Source organism: Protopterus annectens, chromosome 15.part0 (assembly GCF_019279795.1).
Source record: "Protopterus annectens isolate FY-2018-M chromosome 15.part0, PAN1.0, whole genome shotgun sequence".
NCBI lineage: Eukaryota > Metazoa > Chordata > Ceratodontiformes > Protopteridae > Protopterus > Protopterus annectens.
Window position 1 is genome coordinate 592,764,525 of NC_056749.1, and position 24,841 is coordinate 592,789,365.

Below are 24,841 nucleotides of genomic sequence, written 5' to 3' on the forward strand. Positions count from 1 at the left end.
TTTTGTTCATACACTGGTGGAGATTCAAGTCCTTTTCTCTAGTATTTTGGAGCTGCTAATCATGCGGAGATGCATCCTTCTGTTAAACTGTGTCCTTTAATATGACCTTCATTTTTCACTGTATCAACTATATGCCCTGATTCTAGTCTCAGAATTAGTATTTTGTATGTTTCAATGTTCCCTGAGGACACTGTGTATCTGTCTGTACCCTCTCTTCCATTATTTTGTGACTGATATCCTCGTTTAGTCCACCTGTGCCCTCTGGCACAGGATGTCCCTAGTCCATTTGCTCTGTTTTTCACTATTTTTCCCCCCTTCAGGCTGTCTGTATAGCCTGTATTAAAAATGGGAGCTTCCCATATTCTTTCTACCCTGGGATTAGTGACTACATTCCAACCTTCTCCAAACAAACTTCTCCTTTTTATTCTGACAAACCTGGGTCCCATGAACAAACCCTAAACATACTGCATAGCGTTTCTTGTTATCTTCTGAGCTCATGTGCCTAAGACTATTACAGGTATTCTAGTAAAAAGGCTACCTCAAGTAAGATACTTCTATGCTGTCCATCCTAACATACACAGTGTTGGTATGATGTTGAACTCTTTTATTCTCAGTCTTCAGTTTTCAGTTAAATTTTACATTTTCACCTGCTAGTCATTGTATTAAAACTGTCCAAGACAAGAAAGTACAATTGTATAAGCAAACTTACCAGAACAGTAGATATTCAAATGGCCACTGCTGCAATTGCCTTATCTATACAGGTTATTTCTTGCTTAGGTTATAACAGCTGGACAGCTACAAAATCTTCAGGGCATAATCCACATTGCTAAAACTGCCAGGCAGCTTAAGCCAAGCTGACTAAAAGACAAGTTTGGGGGTGAAGCCCTTCAGAACTTTCCTGCCAACAGAGAGTGGGAGGCTGAATCCTGAAGGACAGTGACAAGAACAACAAAAAATAAATATCCACACCCTAGCATAAAAGTCACACCAAAACACAAGGGAGACGGATGGAGGGACCGGCTATTGCAGCGGTGATCATTCAAACATCTACTGTTATGGTAAGTTTACTTCCACAGCTGTACTATGTTCATCATATTGTTCACTGCTGCAGAACCCTTAGCTATATGGGTAGATTACCTTAGCTAACTACATTTGGGAGGTGGAAGAAGAGTCCAGGAGCCCATTGTGAATGGTCCTAGCAAAGCCTGATCTGGGTTTAGAGAAGGAAACAAGCTTATAGTGTTTTGTAAAAGTATGATCAGAGTAGCAGCTACTAGAATACCTAGAGAATACCTTTCCTAAAAGCCATAGATAAAGCCAAGGGCCTGGTAGAGTGGGCATTGACCCTGCCTGGAATAGTTTTGTAATGGTGAGTACAGCAAAAGTGAATAGCCTTAGATAACCATTTGGAAATAATCTCTTTTGACACATGTCCCTTCTTCTTACCTTCACAAGAAATGAAAAACTGATCCAAAGATCTGAAATATTTAGCTAATTCAAAATATTTACTGGACCAAAGATGCCTGTGGACATCAGAGATATGGGGTAAACTTTTTCCCCCATTTTTAGGTTCAGGAAAAAATGGGGAGCTGGATAGTTTGGTTTAAAGTAAACTCAGATACCACTTTAGGCATTAAAGAATGACTACTACTCAAAGAAACTCTGTCCTTATGGAAATTGAGAAAGGGGTGACTCACCATAAAAGCTTGCAACTCAAGATACCCTTCTTGCAGAGGTCAGAGCAATCAGTAAAATTGCTTTCCAAGTTAAGAACCTCAAGTCAGCCAGGTTAATTGGTTCAAACAGAGTAAATGTTAGCTTCTCTAACACAAAATTAAGATCCCAAAGAGGGGACACGGGTTTCCGTGGAGCCCTCTTTTGGAACAAAAAACTTTCAAATGCATTTTAACATCAGACTGCATTCAAAGAGGAGGATCCATGGGCACATGTTGAAATGGCCAATAAATGAACCTTGATAGAGGAATAAGAAAGGCCATTTGATAATATTGTCCAGCCTGTATCTTTTTCCTTCTATACCTCAGTAGTTTTCTTAGGAATATACAAAGTACAAGGCAAGTAAGTCCAGACACCATATGCAACATTGACAAAGTTGTACCCCCAATGTCAGAAAGGACAAACCAGCGAAAGTACAGTTGTGTAAAATCGTATGATAACAGTAGATGTCTTTCTCTTCACTGTTGCAGTATTCTGTACAGAAGGGATGACTCACCCTGGGCAGACTGTTGTTCGGCACTATAAATAAGCTGAAAATATATCTTGTTTGTGCTGTACATCACATTTATTCTTTATCCTTTTCTTTGTCCTAATCTGTTTTCTTGACAGGCTCCATAGGGAGTGTGGACTATTATGCCCGGAGTGGGTATATTTTCTGAAGCCCTTATCCATATTCTCATCGATGGCGACACCGAAAAGAACAATAAAAGCACCAACACTGCATAGTATATGTAATATTAAATAAATATCAAACAATAAATATTAAAGTGAAGAGTAAGACTAATGTTTTACTAAGAGAAAGGCTAGAGCTTTGCTCCTAGTCACAGGAGCGTGAAGGATACATTTTTTAAAATAAGTATTGCAATGAGTAATATAACTAGGAGAATAAAACTCATGAAACAACAGTTAGGAGATGAAGAGAGACTATAAATATATAAGAATATCTCTGAAATGTAACAGAGCATTGGTAAATGGGATCCAGTTGCTGAGGCAGCAAATGAGATCAGAAGAGACATGGCAGCAGGTACATTACTGGAGTACGAAAGCTGCTTAAGCTTTTGGTAGTGTAATAAGCTGACAAATAGGATCGGTCTGGCACCTCATGTCCCAGAATTTGAAGTAGATGACCATATGTTTCTCTGATCCCAATCTACAAGCTTAAAACATCTGCTTTTTATTCTTTTTTCATTTTTTTTTAATTATTACTAAATTAGTTCCCTAATGCAGTTTATTTGTTTGTTTGTTCATTTCTTTGTTTAACTAAGTAAATAAACTGCCCTTCCTGGACATTTTGCAGCCACAACACAGGCCAGACAAACAAGGATTGTTATTGTTAACACCTGCTACAAAATGTAAAGTATCACCTTTGAAAATCTACTGCACTCCACAGTCAGTGAAGCATGGCACCTGCAACACTTCTCACAGTATCCAACTCCAGGCCTAACACCTGGCATATTCCCTCCTCCTATGTCTTATTGTTCAATCAACTGAAGATCCAAGTATGTACATAGTTCAAAGTTACCAGTACTCAAGTGGTGCAGTTTATTCCAACTTCCACTGTAAGTAAAAGGGTACTATTTTCTTAAAGACTATTGTTTTTACAGACTAAGTTTCCCTGGTATGTGTAACAACCATTGCAGTAAACCAATGGATACCTAGCAGCTGCTAATGTGGTAAATTGGATATTTTGTTTGCTAGTACCCATATTCTTCCTCAGATTAACACAAAATTGTTTGACGCTTAAGGGCAGTTTATTGTTTTTTTTTTCTCCAGCAGTCCTTGTGGTTCAGGTGTTATTGTATTTTTTTTACCACATTTGTGTGATTTTTGGTTTTGGTTTTCCTCAGATTAATAACAGCAATCCTGTATTCTCCATGAAATTCTAACAAATCAGGATGGAATAGTCATAACTTACTTAAATGTCTGTATGTGCACAAATACAAAGACATTTTTCCATTTGAAGTTAAAAGCTCACCAAAGTCTGCCATCCATAGCTGCAGCCCCACCAGGAATGATTTTGGTGATGAAGATCCCAGGGTCATCTGGAACATGAGGGTTATCAATTCCTCCAGCGATGCTGAAGCCCAAACCAGAATTGCCCTGAAAAGCAACCAAATAAAAACAAAGAATTTCAATTTTAATTTTCAATTAAAGCAAGCAAATTGTCAGGAAAAAAACAAATGTAATTGGCACTGCTTTCCACTCCCCATTTTGAAGAACTATGATAATTAGATGTTTTGATGAGCTAAAGACACATTCAGTTACATTTTTTAATTTATTTACTTTATGTTCTATTTACATAGTTGTGTACTCCTTTGATGCCTTTGCCTGTGAAATTTTGTTTAAGTCCAATGCATTGCTAAACTGTTGTGCATATAAGATGTCACAGGTCTGAAAGCAGGAAAGTTTCCTGCAAAGAGCTCTGAATGTGAAATATACATTCAAGCACATTTTAATCAGCCTGCGATTTCTGACACACTCCACCAGCACTGAAACTACCAACAAATGAAGTTATGTTAACCAGATGCATTCAGCAACTTAAAATTACCACTACAAGTAATAATATATCATTAAATGTCAAATTCACTAGGTAGTTTCAGGATTCAGAACTGGTATTAGAATCCAAGCAGGTTCTGCTTTTCAGAAGTTTCTTAACATTACTCACTTTCTCAGATGTTCCTTGACATGTTTCACTTGACTGTATCCCTTCATTTTGTTTTCTTATTTCAGTGGTCTCAAACTGTGGCCCTCAAATTTGTAATATTCCAACCTTACAAGATATTCCTAATGTGGCATACAAATGTGCAATTTAGACATCGTAAGTTCTTCGCTGTTGTGGCTACTTTTCTTCAACTAATATCTACAATTATGTCTACTCTTTCATTGGTTCAGCCACAGTGTATATTTGACCCAATGAGACTCACTTCTTAAAATGTGTTGTCATTTGAGTGGTCTAGTCCTGGCTGCCACTGACATTCATACCATTATGTCTTGAATGTAGAATTGAAATAATAGCAGCATTAAAATAAACTTTCAAAAAAAGAGAAGACGATTGGATGGTTGGGCAGATGGGAACACTATAAAAATTAAGAAAGCAGTTATATGTGGCATCACTAAATAACAGATGAACTCAGATATTTAGGGTGACAGCTGTATTGTGATCTTTGGCACATTATTAATGAAATACAAAATAAGCAAAAAGCAACAGCAGCAGTGTAGTATATGCATTGAAGGGACGTGAGTTAATAAAATTGGTATAAATGAAAAACAGTAAATGCAACTACAGCAAATGTGATGTTCTACTTGGTAAATGCAACTAAAATGTAAACTTACAGAGTATGCCCACTGACAGTGGATGAGTGTTAGTAAAATGTTTAACATTCTTGTAAGTTGCCCCCACTCAGAGTGTAAACATAAGCATTGTCTTCCATTTTGAAGGTATAAATGTGCTCCTTACTCTCCACCAATGAATGGGGGCTGTTGTCCTCTGGCAGATGAATAAGGTTGTATTTGGCTTCAGACTGATTTGAGTTTGAGACCCTTTATCTATTAAAACTCAGATGTGTTACCTCAAGGATTTCATCTAAACAAACACCACTACTTTATTCATCCAAAATATCTTCAAATGGTAATCAAACTCAATATCAAAGTTTAGAAAGTCAGAATCTGATTCAGACTGAACCTGATAGAAGTTTTACTTTTCCACCAGCTGCCACATCAGACAGCAATGCAGCTCCTGTTTAACATACAGTGAACACGTATTCAAGACATGGAAGGCTAATCAAAAAGTCAATGTGATACAGTGACTGTGCATAATGTGCAGATGATTTATGCATTTTTAGATAACTAATTTCCAAAAATACATTTCAGTTTTTCTGTATTAATATCACATGGTACACACAGCACATAATGTAGATATCTGAAATCTATATATGTGTATGTAATTACTCATACAGTTGGTATTTTATTTTTAAAATAAAGTACATGCAGCGTATGCAGTCTTGTAATTATATGGCGGCTTTTTCTTTAAGGGGGTGTTACCAGTAGCTGAGTCTGTGTACTAAATGACTTTATCAGAGCAGTTCAGTACAGTTTGTCTTGAATGCATATCATGTCTAACACCACTTCACTCAAGCTGACAACGTGTATGCTTTATACTGCACATATACTACAGGTGGTTCCCTTACAAAACCCAGATGAACCAGGTAGCTTACAACAACTGTCTGACTAAAAAATCCATCATAAAAACACAAATTCAACAGTCATCTCTGCTGGTATAGAGGATAGTACCCTGACTGTGGCCCAAGTAACCCAAGTTTGATTAGTGGCTCAGGCACCTGATGGAGCTGCAGGGGAGGATGGAAGTCAATGTGGCTGTTACTGGCTCCCTCATCATGTGGGGAGGAAAAAAGCAATAACTTGCAGCTTGTTGGGCACCTAGAGGGAGTACTAGGTGTTGCACCCATGGAGGCCTGCCAAACACATGTACAGCAGCCACTGTGCAAATGCACTGGCTGGGGAAGTCAGCAAGGCAGCATTGGTGCAGCTCATAGGAGAAACCAGTGGGATGGGTGAATACTCCAAAAGAAACATTAGGTCATTTTATCAGACCTGGAAGCAGGCCCCTTTTTTCCTACCACCAACCTCTCAACATAGGGGAATGAATGAGCTAATTAGGCAACACTAGTAGAAACAAAAGTGTTGAAGGACTCTCGTCTTGCCTAGTTCTAATGGATAAAAATCTGAAGAAATTAAATGTAAAGAAATGAGCATTTGTGAAAAAAGAGCTCTAAGTTTATTTGGTATTCATACATTTGCTTTCTGATATCCACCTATCCTATTCAGGATAGCATCAGGGAAATGGTGCCTATCATAGCACTTAGTGGGTATAATGCAGAGAAATAATCCTTAATTGGACACATCTATGGGCAATTTGATTAACTCCATGTGTTTGGAATGTGGGATGAAACTGGAGTACTCAGCAAAAACTCACATGGATACAGGGTCAATACAAAGAGTCTAAACAGAAGACATCTAAGCTGGATATCAAACAGGAGTATCACATGCTGTAAGGAAGTAACATTAGTCACTGTTCCACTGTAGATGTGACACAATGAATGACATGAACAGCTACCTAGGAGCAATCCACTGAAAGAAACAGCAAAAACATCTCAAGGAAGACTGCCACCCAGAAGAGATGTCATAGTTGTTGCTCTATTGCCTTACTTCAGCATTTATTAAGCATGAAATGCATTAGGGGCATCATAGATATTCCATACCTACACAGCATGTGTGTGCATTAAACAGACAACTGGGTTTTGGGATGGCATAAGTAAAACCTCATCTGTCAGCCATCGTGATAACTGAATACAGAAGTACATATACTCAATTTGTTACAATTTCACATATTTTCTACAGCTGGTTTCACTATGTAAATAAACAAATAAAAATGAGGAAATGGCTGTGTTTCCTGGAAATGACAAACCATATGCAGAAAATAAACAAAACTATGTGCTTGCACTGAGAAAAAGAATACATGCATGCCAATGTACTTTAACTTGAAAACTGATGTATACAAGTTTGAGAATTTTCTGATACCCTGTACAACACAGAACATTGGGAGAAAGCAGTCAATACAAACCTTTAGGCTTTCTAGACATGCAAAAGAGCAACTTTATGTCTATAGAACTGATGCCATGGACTATGAACTATGGATTTTAAGAATTTTAATTACACTTTCTGCTTAATAAATAGATTTTATTTAAAGATGCATAAATTACAGTTTTTGTACTTCAAGAATTTCTCTAGGTGATCAACAAATACAGCTATTGAAATGATGGAGTAATCAAAGTGTCAGTGGCTCACAAGTAGCACACTTGTCTTTGGTGTACAATGATGTGGGTTGTATTCCCACACCAGGTAGATGGGCTGCTGACACCATATTGCAGCATATGGGAGTGCTGTACTCCTGGGTGTTTCATTCTTTGGATGAGATGTTAAACCAAGGCCCCATCTGCCTGAGTTTGTGGTACCTTAGGTGGATGTAAAAGATCCCACAGCACTTATCAAAAATACTAGGATTTCTTTATTTTATATACAATAAAAATTCACATAAAAATATCAACTTATATATTTTCATAATTACACTGAACATTTGAACCACTATCCACTCTTTTATCCATAAACATTTATCTTTTCCAAATGTCTTCGACTATTCATTTGCTTATTAAATAAAATATCATCCCTCTGTACCCACTAAATTTCCCAAATAATCCAGAAAAAAATCAGACCCAATTTTTCCCCTTTTTTGTTACCAGAATAACCATATAAAATAGTAAACATTTTAACATCCTTAATATTCTCAATAACTGTTTATCTTTTTAAGAAATCCCAACGTTTTTAAACTCTTTCACAGTCTAAAAAACATGCTCAGTTGTTCCTAAACTTTTACAATATTGACATAATCTATCTTTCATCCTTCTACAAACCATATTACCTTTCACAGGTAACTTATTAATACGCAATCTCTTTTTTTCTAACCCCTTTTAATGGCATCCACTACTTCTTTATCTAAATCTTTCCATGGATCAACATAAAAAAATAATTCATTGCAAAATCATACCATAATTTCCTATCTTTCTGCATATTATTCATGTCTAATTTCCATAAAAATATTTTAAAATTCATTTATTTCATTCCATTCCATTTTCCCCTCTGCTTTTCTTTTAAATTCTCCCATAATCCCTTATACATTTTACAATCTCATCATTCCTAGTTTTCGTCACTTTAATTAACCAATACATTAACATAGAAGCACCATATACTATGGGATTATTTAAACCTAAACAACTTTTTCTGGAAATGAAATACACAATACCACTTTTTATAGGGTTCAACCTAGACACCCAATTAGAATGAAATAAAATAAAACAAAATTTGCAATAAATCTTTTACCTATTGGACAAAATCATATGGACTTTAGATAAATACATTTTCCTAAAATAAAATTATTTATTAGGTAAACTTTCTTCTTAAAAGATAAATAAAAAGTCCCCAGAAACACACAGTTCATTAATGTAACCAATAAGTTCATCCCACTTCTTTTTAGTAACCTGTAGGCTTCCAAAAGGAATACCCAATACTTCTATCTTTTCCTGTTAAACTGTACTCCAATCTTATTATTTTCAAAACCTTTACTTTTTTTTTTACTTTAACGCAACCCCACATTTTTTAAAACTCAACTTAAATAAATCAAAATTTCCTTCATCTAAAGCTTATTTCTTACAATAATAATTATATAATCCACAAGGGGCATAAAACAAGGAGTACAAAAAATGTTTTTACAACATCAGCCCTAATCTTCATGACATTTTGAATCTTACTATTTATTGCATTCATAATTAAAACAAATAATACAGAACTGTTATTTACCCATTAATTAAGATTTTAAGATCTTAATAGGCAGATTTTAAAACTTTCAGACTTTTATCCTCTACTCCATATTTTTCTACAATGTCATCAATCACATTTTCAAATCTTCTTTGGATTATCTTCATGAAAGCCATACACATTTAAATAACTCGCATTTCTTCCTTACTTAACTGTTCATTAAACTCTTCAAATAAAACTCTCTTCAACTAAAAATATCATTTTTATAAATTCCATATCCTAAACCACCTAAATCTGAAACAGAATATCATTTCATCATTTTTATCACTTATTCCAATTTTCCTAAAGTTACATCTTTCTTAAGCAATTTTTTTTCTTGATCTGAAAATGTCCGCACTTCCCAAACCACCTTATTCACTTTTTCTTTATTCTTATATGTTTTTCCTTTATCTTTTATTTCATTTATTAAAGAAGTTTATTTTTTTACATGTTTGGTTACAAAAGGCAATACTTCTTCACCTCCCTTTACAAAACATTTTGCTTTTTATAACAAAGTTTCTATCTTTTTTATTCTCTTCAACTTATTTTGCATTTCACAGTATTTTCTATTATTTTTTAAAACATAACATTTTTCTGCATATCTTACTATATATTTCTTTTTCCATGAGTCCAAGAATTATAAAAAGTCTCACTGATTCATAAATTTGGAAAAGCTACAGAAGACTTCCGGGGAAGAAGTGGAAGAGTCAAAACACAACTCAAACTGGTAACAAGAAAGAAAAATGAACACAGCCAATGGATGAACTGTTGTTTAATTAGAGCTTTTATCTGTAGTTACACTTGACTTCCTCAGATAAAAATGTAATAAACACATCACTTCCTTTTATAACTAGGCATCATCACATGCCCACATACAAAATACATTAAATGTTTAACATCAATTACAGATAAGCCCCCCTTTTTATTGTAACTTTCCATGATTATAAATGAAACATAACTTAAAAAACATACTTTGAATTTTTTCCTACTAGTAAAATATATGTATATAAAACTAAATCACACTGTTGGCCTTTTTAAAACACTATAGCAAATATATTACAACTGCCCTATAACACCACATATACTTGAAACATGCTGTCAATCATATCCCCCTTCAACTTACATTCATGATTATATATACTAATATTTTGTATTCATAAATGAAAATCTGCCTTTAATTTTAAATAACTAAAAAGAGAAATAAAATAATTTAATCCAGGTGGATTAGTGGCATTTACTCTCAATTGTCACATGAACTCCTTGAATTCAAAGAAAAAATCCAAGGGACCCCACCCCCTACTGTTACTTTCAACATGTTCAATTACTGAAAACTTGAACCGATGATCTGGGTTTGATTTAATATGACCTGCCAACACATTCTTCAAGTTACCTTTTCTAATGTCATATACGTGTTGGTATATCCGTACCTTCAAGGCCTTCTTAGTTTTTCGAATGTAAAAACTGTCGCATGATTGACACATTGCAATATATACCACATGGGTACTGTTACAATTTAATCTATGATTCAAATAAACTAAGCCATACCCACGGATATTCAACAACTCATTCTCAATAATATTAGAACATTGTGTACAATGACCACTTTTTGTCATCCTCCCCATTCTATAAAATGTATTTACTTCTTTGTTCCTCCCCAACATGTTTTTAAAACATACATCCTTCTTATACACAACACTTGGCCTTTCACCCTCGTTCTTTAAACCATCATTATCACCCCTAAAAACAAACCAATTATTTTTAAGAATGTCTTTAATATCATAACACTGGGGGTTGTATGTCAAGATAATAGCCTTTTTAAATTCACTCTTGTCCTGAATATCTGTGTCATCTTCCATGACTCTCCTGGTTGTGGCTTCTCCTGTTCCTAGTAATGGATACAAGTGTCCCTTAATCCTTTTTTCCATGACCTCACTCAAAATGGGATCAATAAAACTACGAGGGTACCCCTTTTTTCTAACACAATTCTTAATTTGTCCCTTTCTTCAAAAAACATTTCCAAGTCACTGACCATTCGGGACAAATGCACACATTGGCCTTTAACCAGTGACCTTTATTGGAAATCAGGATGTCCACTTTCATAATGTTTTGTGGCCTCATCTTTGGTAATGCAAATCTCCAAGAAACAAATTCTATTATTGTGATACTCCATAGTGAACCTTAAAAAAGAAGTGTTGGTGTCCAAAAAATCAAAACATTTATTCAATTCTTTTTCACTACCTTCCCAAAATATATCATCCAGAAATCTACCACAAACCCCACAGTACTTGAACCAATCTGAAATAAATACCATAGTTTGTTTAAACAATTGGTGTTCGAACATGATAAATTATTTTTAACTCCAATTCCATGAGGGTCCTGCACATTAAAATTCTGTTATGACTTAGATTAGAATGACTACATAAAAAATAATAAAACAAGCCCAAGCCCTCCTCATGTGGAATAACACCAAATAAGTCTTTCACATCTATTGTAACTAAAATCGTGTTCTCACTATATAGTTCTTCTTTGATTTTCTTTAAACAGTCCCATGAGTCTAAGTATGTGCTCAAATTTAATAATAGTTTATTTTAAATGGGACTCGACAAATTTGGCTAAAGTAATGGTTTTTGATGCTTTTGCATCAGTTATAGGTCTCAATGGGGGATCAGTAACGTTTTTGTGAATTTTGGGGATTCCAAAAATAGCTGGAACTTTTGAGTGTGTTTGTGTTAAATAATTCAGCTCCCTTTCTGTTATCTGATAATTCAATAATAGGTCATTTAATGTTATGTCTATATTCCTGTATGCAATATTGAGTTCATTTAAAGACATTTCCACATATCCACCTCGATATACAACCCACAACATTTTATCACTATACGTTTGTTGATCCATCACCACCAGTCCTCCAACTTTGTCAGGTTTCATGACTCTACTAGACCTACTAGATGATATACTTTGTAAGAGCTTGAAATCAATGTGACACCCATGCCCTGGCCCAGCAATCAAGGAGCCTCAATCCTCACCACTAGCACCAGGGAGGTCATCCCCTAGAAGAGGAAAGGATAACTAATACACACACACAGTAAAGTACAATTTCCCTTAAGTGCACACAGAGATCACAGTCAGCCTGGGGCTGATTGCTTCTTTGCTCACCAGGTCCCCAATAAGACTCCCCACTAGCACAGCTATAGGGTCCAGGTCTCAGCCTAGCTGGGCAAGCTAAAACCTCCAGTACCCTCTCTGTCCAACCAGTGCTTCATGTCGCTGCCAAGTAGCTGACACACCATGCACACACTTTGAGAAGAGGTTATACAACCACACAGACTCTCCTGGGAAAAGTCTGGCACAGATTCTCCAGCTGTGCCCCTATTACCCAGACCATACGGTAGTAATTACTGCCACCACCCAGCTAATAATATCAGCTACTAAAAGGCTCTTAAAAGGGTGTCCAATTATTACTGTGCAATATTATTATCCAATTGGTAATGTGACTATTCAGTCTAGGCTTACTTTGGAGTGACTTAGACAGTAAAATCTGTAAATATGTAATGTACTTTAGAGGTTAAATTATCTCTACATAAAGCAGCCACAGGTAAAGGTTTTAAAATATTAATAATAAATAATTAAAACACAAGACAATACTACTACAGTGCAATGCTACTCAAGTTCAGAGATCACACAGAAACTTAAAACAATATCGTAGGAAAGATCTGATTTCAAATAAAAATACTTAGTCTAACTTTCTTCTAAGTTTAACTATTCCTAAGAGAAATCACAGTGCTATTATCTTACTTACATACATAAAGAGCAAGCAGTGCTGGGTTAGATGTCCAAGATCAAAATGCTTCCAGTCTCTCACTGAACAATATTTTTTTAAACACTAACCAACAGCTCTGCTGAGGCCCTCCCAAATTACATCATTTTGACACTTAGGTTTTCTCAGGCCACAAACTGCATTATTTAGCAACCTGCTCAGGAAACTACAACAATACAAGGCATTTCACATATACACTCTAGCAGAAACCAGAGCAATAAAGCACCTTCCACATGTAAGTTCTGGACCTTAACTTTAACCTTAAAACAATGGGCATGAAACTATCCAGAGTCACTGCAGCCAACTTGTAAAACATCACAGGGATTCATAACATCTTGTTAACTTCAAAAGACACATTTGAAATGCTTGACTTGGTTTTCCTTACAGCAGACGGCAATGTTGCAACAATCCTGAAGTTCACATTTTACAGTGTTTTCTTTCATTTAAAAACACAAGCCTTATTTTACATTTATTTATACAGTTGATAGAATTATGTATTGAATTCTATTTGACTAGGCTGACAGCCTTCGCCCATCTTCCTCCAGTCTTCACACTCACCATCCGATAAATTAGATACTGTAACTTTTGATTTTGATAACAATTCTCTTATATCATTCATGCACATGTTCTCAAATAACTGTATAACCGGGTGAGGTGGGGTGTTAAATGTACTGCTCTTTTTACAACATTCAGGGGTAATACAGTACCATTTTTTTGAAAAAAAAAAAAACTAAGGTTTAATTTCCTGGTATACAACTTTAAATCCAATAGGCATCTGGTACAAAATTCAAATCCTTAAAGTTGCCCATTCACTGGTAACAATTTGACTACTGAGATTGTAAATATTAAAGTCATTGTCTTCATTTTGTATAACAGTACAAAATTCATGATCATCACAATCAATGTTGTTCAATAATACCTTCTCCCCCCTTCCCCCTCTCCCCCTGCCTTGATAAAACGTTCTTTGTGCATGCTGATTGCCAGGGTTCACTGTATTGTTCCAGCCTCTGCTGGGTTCCTGTTGTCTCTGATTTCGAATCCTCTCAGATCTCCTAGGGGGTTCCACTGAAGATACAACTTCTTCTTCTTGATCGCTGACCAAAACAGGGGTATTGACAGTACCACTATGGTCTTCTTGCATTACTGTCCTTGATACATGTACAAATGGTCTATTAGGAACAGATATTTTTGGCAAGGGGAACACATTGCCTGTCTCATATTCTGTTTTGTCCCTAAGCAGTTTTTAAGCTTCTTCTCTCTCACATTAACTATTTGTCTATCAACATTGACAAAAACAGCATGATATTCAGCTTGCTTTACACAAAAACATAAGTCACTCAAAATATGTTTGTTTAAATTAACAGTTATTTTGCACTGACAAAGTTTTTTGTCATTGTCTCTTACCAGAGCCTCAATTAGTTCACATCCATGACAACTGAACATGGAGACCAGCTCCTGATGCAAGTTCGAACCCTCTACTAGTCCATTCAGGAATTTCCAGCAATGTAAACCTTTTGGTATCTGCTGTCCGACCAAACATTCCCTTAAACACGAATTTTCGACCTGTAGTTTCTTTAATTTGAACAGTTCAATTTCCAACTGCTTGAACTGTTGCTCTAACATACCATACGACTGAGGTTGTTGAGCGTTACCAAAAGAAAACTCACTGTCTTTGTTCAGCCAATCAATAAGGTTAAAATCATGAGACACTCGAACCTGGTTGGTTGAACCATCACTGATATTCCACCTTGTACTATTAGGCATAGTGTTCAAGGTACATTGTGCCTGGCCATTCAAAACGGGCTCCTTTGTCCTGGAGTAATCAACGAGGGTGATAGTTGAGACCCTGCTGATATCAAATTTGCAGAACTGCATCCAGTTCCTCCAGTTACGATTGTAGGGTTGAGCCTAGCTCCAAACCCAATTAGCTGTTATGTCAGCCCCTTGATTAGAGCTGACAGGTTCACTATGCCTTTCACCAAATCAGTATGGCAACCTCCAGTTCCTCCATCTATTTGCAATACATTTTCCATCCACAAACTGTGAAAACTCAAAACACAACTCAAACTGGTAACAAGAAAGAAAAACGAACACAGCCAATGGATGAACTGTTGTTTAATGAGCACTTTCATCTGTAGTTACACTTGACTTCCTCAGATAAAAATGTAATAAACACATCACTTTTCAGAGCCCGTATTTAAGGCTTGTATCCTTTTGTTTGTAGTGTGGTCTGAAGAAGTTGATGAGTGAGGTCACAGAAAAAAGGATTAAGGGACACTTTTATCCATTACTAGGGACAGGAGAAGCCACAACCAGGAGAGTCATGGAAGATGACACAAATATTCAGGGCAAGCGTGAATTTAAAAAGGCTATTATCTTGACATACAACCAGCAGTTTTATGATATTAAAGACATTCTTAAAAAGAATTGGTTTGTTTTTAGGGGTGATAATGATGTTTTAAAGAACGTGGGTGAGAGGCCACATGTTGTGTACAAGAAGGATGTATGTTTTAAAAACATGTTGGAGAGGAGAAAAGAAATAAATACATTTTATAGAATGGGAAGGATGATGAAATGTAGCCATTGTACACAATGTTGTAATATTATTGAGAATGAGTCATTGAATATCCCTGGGTATGGCTGTTTATTTGAATCATAAATTAAATTGTAACAGTACCCATGTGGTATATATTGCAAAGTGTCAATCATGCGATAGTTTTCACATTGGAAAAACTAAGAAGGATTTAAGGTACGGATATACCAACACCTATGTGACATTAAAAAAGGTAATTTGAAGAATGTGTTGGCAGGTCATATTAAGTCAAACCCATATTACCGGTTTAAGTTTTCAGCAATTGATCATGTTGAATGTAACAGTAGTGGGGTCCCTTGGATTTGTTCCTTGAATTCAAGGAGTTCATGTGGCAAATGTGAGTAAATGCCACCAATTTACCTAGATTAAATGATGTTATTTCTCTTTCTAGTTATTTAAAATTAAAGGCAGATTTTCATTTATGAATACAAAATATTAGTGTATATAATCATGAATGTAAGTTGAAGGGCGGACATGATTAACAGAATGTTTCAAGTATATGTGGTTTTATAGAGTAGTTGCAATATATTTGATATAGTGTTTTAAAAAGGCCAACAGTGTAATTTAGTTTATGCACTTAGGGCAGTGTAATTGAGTAGACACATATGTTTTACTTGTAGGAAAAATTTCAAAGTATGTTGTTTCATGTTTATGTTATGTTTCATTTATAATCATGGAAAGTTACAATAAAAAAGGGGGCTTATCTGTAACCGATGTTAAAAATTTAATGTAGTTTGTATGTGGTCATGTGATGATGCCTAGTTATAAAAGGAAGTGATGTGTTTATTACATTTTTATCTGAGGAAGTCAAGTGTAACTACAGACGAAAGTGCTCATTAAACAACAGTTCATACGTTGGCTGTGTTTGTTTTTCTTTCTTGTTACCAAGAAGTGGAAGAGCTACACACCAACTTAAAACAAAACCAAATGCTCACTGAATGTTCAAAACCCAGCAAAGCTTGGGAAAGCCGATTTGTTTTTTCCTTTAATATAAACTCTATTTCCTTTTCATTACATCTTTTATCCCTTTACCTTCTTTTATAACATCCTCATTTTCTCCAATCTACCCAAATTCCTACATGATGTGAGAAACCATTAATAGCACTTCATATCACTTTTAAATTCTCAGAAAATATAAAATAATCAATTTCCGTTTGTACCATACCTCTTTTATATGTCCACTAGCTATATTTTCAAATTCACAAATTTCCTCATTTTAGGACATTGAACCTTTTTAACATATTTTTCATTTTAGCTTTTTTTAGGGCTACAATTAAAATCACCCATTAACAACCACATATATCAAATTTTCATCAAATAATTTGTCCCACTCTTTAATATTAGTATACGCATATAAACCAATCAACATATCACATCCACTCCTGACATCAGCTATAGTTAACCTGCCAGGAATCCTAATACATATACATTGGAAATCTTGACATATCTTTCAATACCCAAATTCCATTCTGCACCCTATCAGAATCTGACAAAAACATCCTAAGGAAAAATAAACCATTATCCGGTAAGCAATGTGTGTCTGCTCTTTGGCTTTTACACCAATTCATTACTGCCAATCTCCAATCCCTGTTAACTAAAGTATTAACATTTACAGATATCAACTTTATATTACTCTTTTCCACATCCTGTTTTAGCCTTTAGAGGCATATATTTAAAATGTCCTTTTCCTAACTTTCATTCTTTCTCCAGCTCTACCTCTTTTATTATTTTTATATTCTATTTCCTTCTTCTCCTGAATCTAATTTTTGATTATCAAAAATGTTTTGACCTCACCTTCTATGTCTTCCAGAATTTTTCTAGTGTCTTCTTCTTGCATCACATCATTTTATTGTTCACTTTTTGATATATCCAAAACATGACATTCTTTAACTTCTTCTGCTTGTTTATTTTTTCTGAAGTATCTTGGATTACTTCCTTCATGGTTAATTTTTTTTAATTTCCTCCCTTTTTTAAAACCAATCCAAAAATAATCTGCAAGTTTACAAAATCTACACATGTGAATACATTTACTCATCATGTGTCCTTTTTGTCTGCACTAGCTACATATAATTTTTTACATTCATTTATTAAATGGTTACTATCGCCACAAAAAACAAAACAAAACAAAAAACAAACAAATAAAAAACATGTTTTTGTTCACCACCATATTTTAAAGTACCCCTGGCATCAGCGACAAGAACAACAAAAATAACACTTGAGAAATATCGCACAGATCCACCCACCATCTTTAACATTATCCCAGCTTCCAACCATCATCCCAAACATCTCCATCAGCCTTTATTTTTTTAACATCTCCCATTTTATCACAATATTTCTAAACAATTTACAATAACTTTTTTCAAACTCATCAGTTCTAAATTGCAATAAAAAAATCTTTTAAGTCTCACACCTAATCCAAGAAAGAATATATTCATTCCAGTGAAAATCATTTGTTTTCTTTTCATACATGTCCAAACATTCTCCATCAAAAGTTCCAGTTCAAAACTTATATCACAAAATTGTTATTTTCCTAAATGTATAATGTATCTAACATCTTTTATACAAAAAACAGCAGGCTAAATAATATTATCCCAAATAAAATATCTGTCCAGCAAACAATCCATTTTGACTTTATTCTAACAGCTTGTCTTTTATTTTTAGTAAATGTTACAGTACCTGTGACTTTCACAATTGTTTCACCCACAGCCACTGCATAAGGTTTCTGTTGTATAACTTCACTTTGTCTATCACCAAATCCTCTTTTTGATTTTCACAAAAAATTCTGTCTACCAACTCAGCTCACAATTATTCAGGTTCATCCTTTTCTATTAAACATAACAAGTATGTGTCATTAAACCCTACTGGCCCAAATCTGTAATAATGATTTCTTCAGACATCAAACTCTACATATCCTCACTGGAAAAAATGGCTAAATTATGGTTAGCTGTAAACCCGCCATTATCTAACCTCTCTCCAAAATGCCATTAACGCCACTCAGGAAACTCTCCTTCTCCACCACTTCCCTTAGCTGTCCATGCACATGAAACAGAAGGAAGTGCACATACAAGTAGTGGCCTTTTATTTATACAAACAATAACTCTTATTTACAAAATATTTACCTGTTTACAAATGTTTACATAAGTAAAAATATATAAATATACCAATGTGTTTACACATACTCATAATTTCCTTTACAATCATTCTAAATTTGATCTCTATTAGATCCCCATTACCTTTTCCATAAACATCACCTGATTTTATTTAATATTGTTACTAAAAGCTATCTACCATTAAACATAATTGCATTTATTCTTTCATTCCATGTAATCCATATAACACAAAAATAACTTATTTATTCTTTTAACATATTCTTTACTTATATTCTTATAATGTCCATATTTAATCATATCTATATTAATTGTATCAAGTTCTTTTATATTTTTTGAAAAAATCTTCTTTACATAGTTTTCCCATAACATTTTTACTCTTTTACATATCAAAAACACATGTTCTGTAGTTTCTTCTTCCTGACAACGTAAACATTATTTGATCACTTTTCCTTTTATATGGCATATTTCCTTTTACTAGCAATTTATCTATTACCAATCTTCTCAAAAAATGACATTCTATTTTCTAATTACACCATTTGCTTCTTATTTTCATAACTTTAATTTTTTCATTTGTTAGCTTTTCCTATGGTTTTACAGAGTAATGTTTTATCATTACATTCTTATACTGTACTTTTATTTTTCTATCATCAATTTTTATTTTCCACAAAATATTTTTTCTTGTTAACATTTTATTTCTTCATTTTTACACTCTTTTTCTCTTTTTGCCATACCCCCCCCAAATTTATCATACTTATATTTATACAGTTTTACTACTAATCACTCATCTTTTTCATTTATCTACCTTAACCACTTTGCGCAAATTTAAAAAAGCAGCATATACCAACGGATTAATTAAGCCTAAGAAATCCTTCTTCTTTATTTACATACAACCCTCATATTTTACTGGGTTTAATCTAGACCCCATATAAATGAAAATATATCTGCACTAATTCCTTTTCAAATACTGTTGGCAGCATAAATACACCTTCTAAGTATGCTATTTTTCCCATCAGTACTGAATTTATCAAATAAGCCTTTTTTCTGAATGATTATCAATCCATCCTCAACCCCTTTTCCCATTTTTTTGCATAAAAGACAGATTTGTTTTTATTTCTTCTATTGTTTTCCCCATTGAATTCTACATATATCTTTATTCCCAAACTTTATACCTAACACATACATTTCATTCATTATAAAATATAAACATTCTAGCTTTACTACATCACCTAAACCTTTATGTTTCTCTTTATTTAAAGCCATCCCCAGCACCTCTAGACACTCATTTGTGCACACTATTACTTCTTTCATCCAAAATTCATTTTTTTTGCAATTATTATGTCATCTGCATATGTTAACAGAACTGGAATTCTTAGCCCTTCAGGTGTTATATACCCCACCTCCTTCATTTTTTAATTATTTCACATACTGTCACAATCATAACTAATGCAAAGAGTATACAACTCATTGGACATCACTGTCTTACACCACTCTTCATATGTACCTATTGGCTTAAATAGCCATTTACAAATATTTTTACTTTGCTATTACTATACTCAGACATACATGATTTCTTAACTTTCTCATGTATATTACATTCCTTTATTATTACCCATAAGATTTGGTGTCCAAGTCTGTCAAACGCCTTATTAAGGTCTCCTATCATGATTTGTGCTTCTTTTTTTCTATTCATAATATCCACAACTTCTCAATTATTAATAATTCTTGACAACCCTTCTCCATTATACTGTATATCCTATCTTCCATAATATTTTCCATTTCAGTTTCAAATTTCTTTTGTATTATTTTCATAAAGATCTTACAATCATCATTATTCAATATTATAGGTCTCCAGATTTTTATTGTCTTCTATCTTCCTTCTTCCATATGAATTTAAGTATTCCATTGCATAATTCTTTATAAAACCTTAATTTAACCATTCATTCAAAATCTTTAAACATGTATACATTTTTGCCAATCCCTTAAATTTTAATACATTACTTACCCTATTCAATCTGGCCCTGCAGCCAAATCTATATTTACTTGACTTAATACTTTATCTAGCTCATTTAAAGAAATCTCCTTTTCCACATCTTTATTCTTTTTTTTTTCCCTGTTAACCCTTTACTTCCCTATTTTATTTACTATCTTATTTTTTCTATAAACATTTCTTGCACTTGTTGTACTACACTATTCATAATCTTTTTCTGAGTTTTTCTATTTCTTCTTTTACATTTTTTATTTCTCTCACTATATTACCATCTTCCATTACTAATCTGCTTAGGTAACTCAATACTTCTCTTTTTTCTTGTAAAAATATCTTTGCTTATAACAATTCTTGTATTTTTCCCGACGTCTTTAATATAATTATTTTTCTTTGTTAAAATACTTTCTGCCATTACAGTCTAAATCATCCAATGCATATGCTATAAGTTATTTTGTATTTTTCCAATATTTTTCCTTAAACATCAACCACTCAGATCAATTTTTAAAAAAGTCTAATTTGTTTCCTTCTTCATTCACTCCTGTCTCATTTATCTTTTTTATTCCTTTTCATGTTTTTATATATTCCTTGTTTTCCTTAATTTCCAACCATATTGCAAGATGATCAGAAAGTCCTTTCTCACCTACCTCTCCTTCACCCATAACTAAACTTTCTGACACTATAAAATAATCTATTTCAGTTCTATACCTACCCCTTTTTAATTCTGTGATTTTTGTCCCAGAGTTTTAACTTAAGGCAAACACAGAAAATGCCAGCACACAACCATCAGTGAATACTCCACAATATCTGTAGTTCAACTTTTATTTCACCACTTGCATACTGGTTTCAGCAATCCAGCCTTCATCAGTGCATTCACCTCTTAATTACATCTTACAAATTTCTAAGGAAACCAGTAAGTAAGAATGAAGACCCTGATAAAAGTACGAAATGGCCACTCTGTGTACTTTAGCAGTGGAATACCTAGAACCCTCATCAAAAATATTTGCCAAAAACCACAAGGTCACTGGAATCAGACTGAAAATAGGTTGAGATGTTGGTTAGTGACCCACAATGAGAATTTCATCCATTTAACTTTTTTGTTAGAAGGATTTTGAGCAGTTGTGAGTATCTGGACCATGTTGGGAGGGCAAGCAGGGTACTTTGCAATCAGAAAAAAATGCAGAAACCATGTGGTTACTAAGAGGAACTTGAGGTCCAGGTAAGCCTGTCAGGAGAGATCCTTCAGAAGAAAGGTGACACCACAGCAGGGGAAACCAGATTTGTCTGGGACGGTATTGTCTATGAGAATATTTTTTACTTTCCGCCTTTTGGCTTTCTGGAGAAATTTCATTATAAAGGAGAAATAAGGTCACGTATAAAGAAAGCTGATGACTTCTTCAGGATTCTAGCATACCAGAACAATATTTCCTGCATCTGTCATTGGTCAGGCAAACAAAGAAACTGTAGCAAGATTTTCTCAGTGATGGAAGAGAGAGACAGCATCCATCACTGACTGACTGATGAACCACTCATGAGGCATCTGCAAACATCAGCTGAGCTTAGCTGCTAGAGCTGACTTGGCTCAGAATGTCAGAATGTGCATTTTTATCAAAAATCAGTTAGTTAACATGGTCTAGTCTCATAAATTTATGGTCTCTTAATACAGGTAATAGGGATTATGCCCTCCTTAACTGATGATGTATCAAGTCACTGCCATGATGGCACAGTACGCAACAATGGCACCCTGGGGAAGGAGGTCTTGTACAGCCTGCAACATTAAAAAGTACATCTGTGTAACTTCTACTTAGCTGTAACAGTAGATGTTCATAGAACACACTGCCTTACTGTCTTATGGGTGGGTAATGCCTTGCTACCCTCCCTCTGTAAGTCTATCTCAGCTCAGAGCTCTTCCCAGTGCCTGTATATGGGTGTGATTGCCCAATCACCTGTCAGGATGATGACTGCCCTTCACATCCACAGACAGTACCTTTCATTTTTCTTGGATCCAGTAGGAAGAGCAGATGAAAATGCAAGTTTTGTGAACACCTACTATTCCAAACCAAAACACACAACAATAAGGCTGCTGAACAAAACTCAGTGGCAACTCCAACAAAAGGGGGATGGTGGGTGAGTAATGACAGTACAACAGTGTCTTCTATAAACATCTACTGTCACAGAAAAGTAGAACTTGGGCAACTGTACCATATTCAACAAACACGCTACCTTACTGGCATATAGACAGATTCCCAAAGCTTCCAAAACCTGACAGGGGAAAGGATAAGAATCCATTAGCTCCTGGAGAATGATTGGTCCTTGCAAGGCCTATTCTGGATTTAGAAAAGGGATCCAGCTTGTAGTGCTTTGTAAAGGAATGGACAGAGGACCAAGTTGCTGCCTTTAGGATACTTCTGGAGTCCACTTTTTTCCAATATGCCAATGAGGAGGAAAAGGCCCTGGTGGAATGGGCCTTTACATTGCCTGTATTATCCTCTCCATGGTGGCTGTAACAAAAAACAAAACAAAACAATACCAGATGGCAATCAACATGCGATGGGTTTCTTAGAGACAGGTTGACCTTTTGTTGCCCCTGAAAAAGAAATAGAGAGCCTTTTGGCCTTCCTTAAAGGTTTTGTTCTATCAAGGAAGTATGTGTGCTGCTGATGCACATCCAAAGTATGAAGTATCCTCTTTTTCCCTCTCTTATTCTTCAGTTCTGCAAAGACCATAGAGCGATTAAGACTGACTGATAGTGAATTTGAGAGTACTTTCAATATGAAACAAGGATTAGTGTATAACACAACCCTATCCCTGTGGAAAATCTGGTAAGGGTGTCACACCATGAGACTCTGCATCTCAGAAGCTCACCTTGCAGATGTCAGAGCAATAAGAAAAACCCTTTTCCACATTAAGAACTTGAAATCAGCTTGCACTGCCAGTTTGCAAAGTGGTAAGGTCAATTTTTCAAGAACATAGCTGAGATCCAACAAAGAAGAAATTTTCTTGCGAAGGGGTCTTATGCAAAACTACCAAAAGAGAAGAAGAAAGACGGTACTCTATAAGCAAACAAGCAGAGATGGCAGCTAAATACACCATAATGGATGCCTATGTTAGACCATCCTGAAGTAGCTCGCACAAATATTTCAGGACCAGAGGTATATTAACTTCAGTGGACCCACTGTTTCCATTTAAGCCCCACTTAGAAAACCTCATCTATTTATAAACACAAGATTTTCTAGTAGTAGGTTTTCTGGTCTTCTTTAACACTTACTGCACATCCTCAAGAAACAAGTGTCTAAACAGAGTCATGATTGATTCATCCAGGTTGTCAGTTGAAGTTTCTCCAAATTTGGGTATAACAGTCATCCCTGAGACTGTGTAAGCAGATCTAGAGTGTAATTAAGTTTGTGGTAATTGCCCTTGGCCAATACTATTCACAGGGATAAGCAAGATTGCCTAGGTCAATAGGTGGGCACTGCAATGACCTTTGGCATTTCTCTTTGAACGTTTAGACGTACCTTGTGAATCAGTGAAAAGGGTGGAAACATACGCAGGAACATTCCTGTCCAAGGGAATGAGTATGCATCTGTCCTCCAAGCATGGCTGCAAGGATATCTGAAACAGAATTTCTCCAGCTGTCTGTTTTCAGAGGAGGTAAACAGATCTATCTGAGGTATTCCTGCACATCTAGATTATATCTTGGAACATCACTGCCTTGAGCTTCCACTCATGTGGGTCTGTCCAGGATCTGCTTAATCTGTCTGCCACAGTGTTCTTCTCTGATGGGAAGTAGGATTCCCAAAACATCAGTGAATAGAGGGAAGCCCACTCCCAAGCTATCATTGCCAACTGGTATACAGGGTAAGACTTTGTACCCCCTTGTTTGTTGAGGTACCACTGAATTAATGTTAAATAATGAAAATGAGTACAGCAAAGTTGACAGTACATGTATTAATACATACAGATATGGATGTACTTTTTATATGACAGTCTTTTGGAAGGAAACATTAATGAACAGACATTTGATTTTTGTAACATAGAAAACCCCAAGGTAGGGGTTTTGTTTGGGATTTCTAAGTCACAAAAATGTTTGAAAAATCCCCCCTTTCGGGCCTACAGTTTCTGCTCCGAATTATATTACAGAAGGTATTTTTTTGTTAGTAGATACTGTGTTAAACCCC

At 35.0% G+C, this 24,841-nt stretch overlaps 1 protein-coding gene across 1 annotated transcript in view; it reads right to left on the bottom strand.

Moving 5' to 3' along the window:
* Positions 1 to 24,841, bottom strand: part of DLG3 (discs large MAGUK scaffold protein 3) — a 3,698,230-nt gene that overhangs the window by 1,822,306 nt on the left and 1,851,083 nt on the right. The window contains exon 7 of the mRNA XM_044057417.1: positions 3,710 to 3,834. Within this exon, the coding sequence (XP_043913352.1) occupies positions 3,710 to 3,834 (125 nt within the window). The remainder of the gene's footprint in view (positions 1 to 3,709; positions 3,835 to 24,841) is intronic.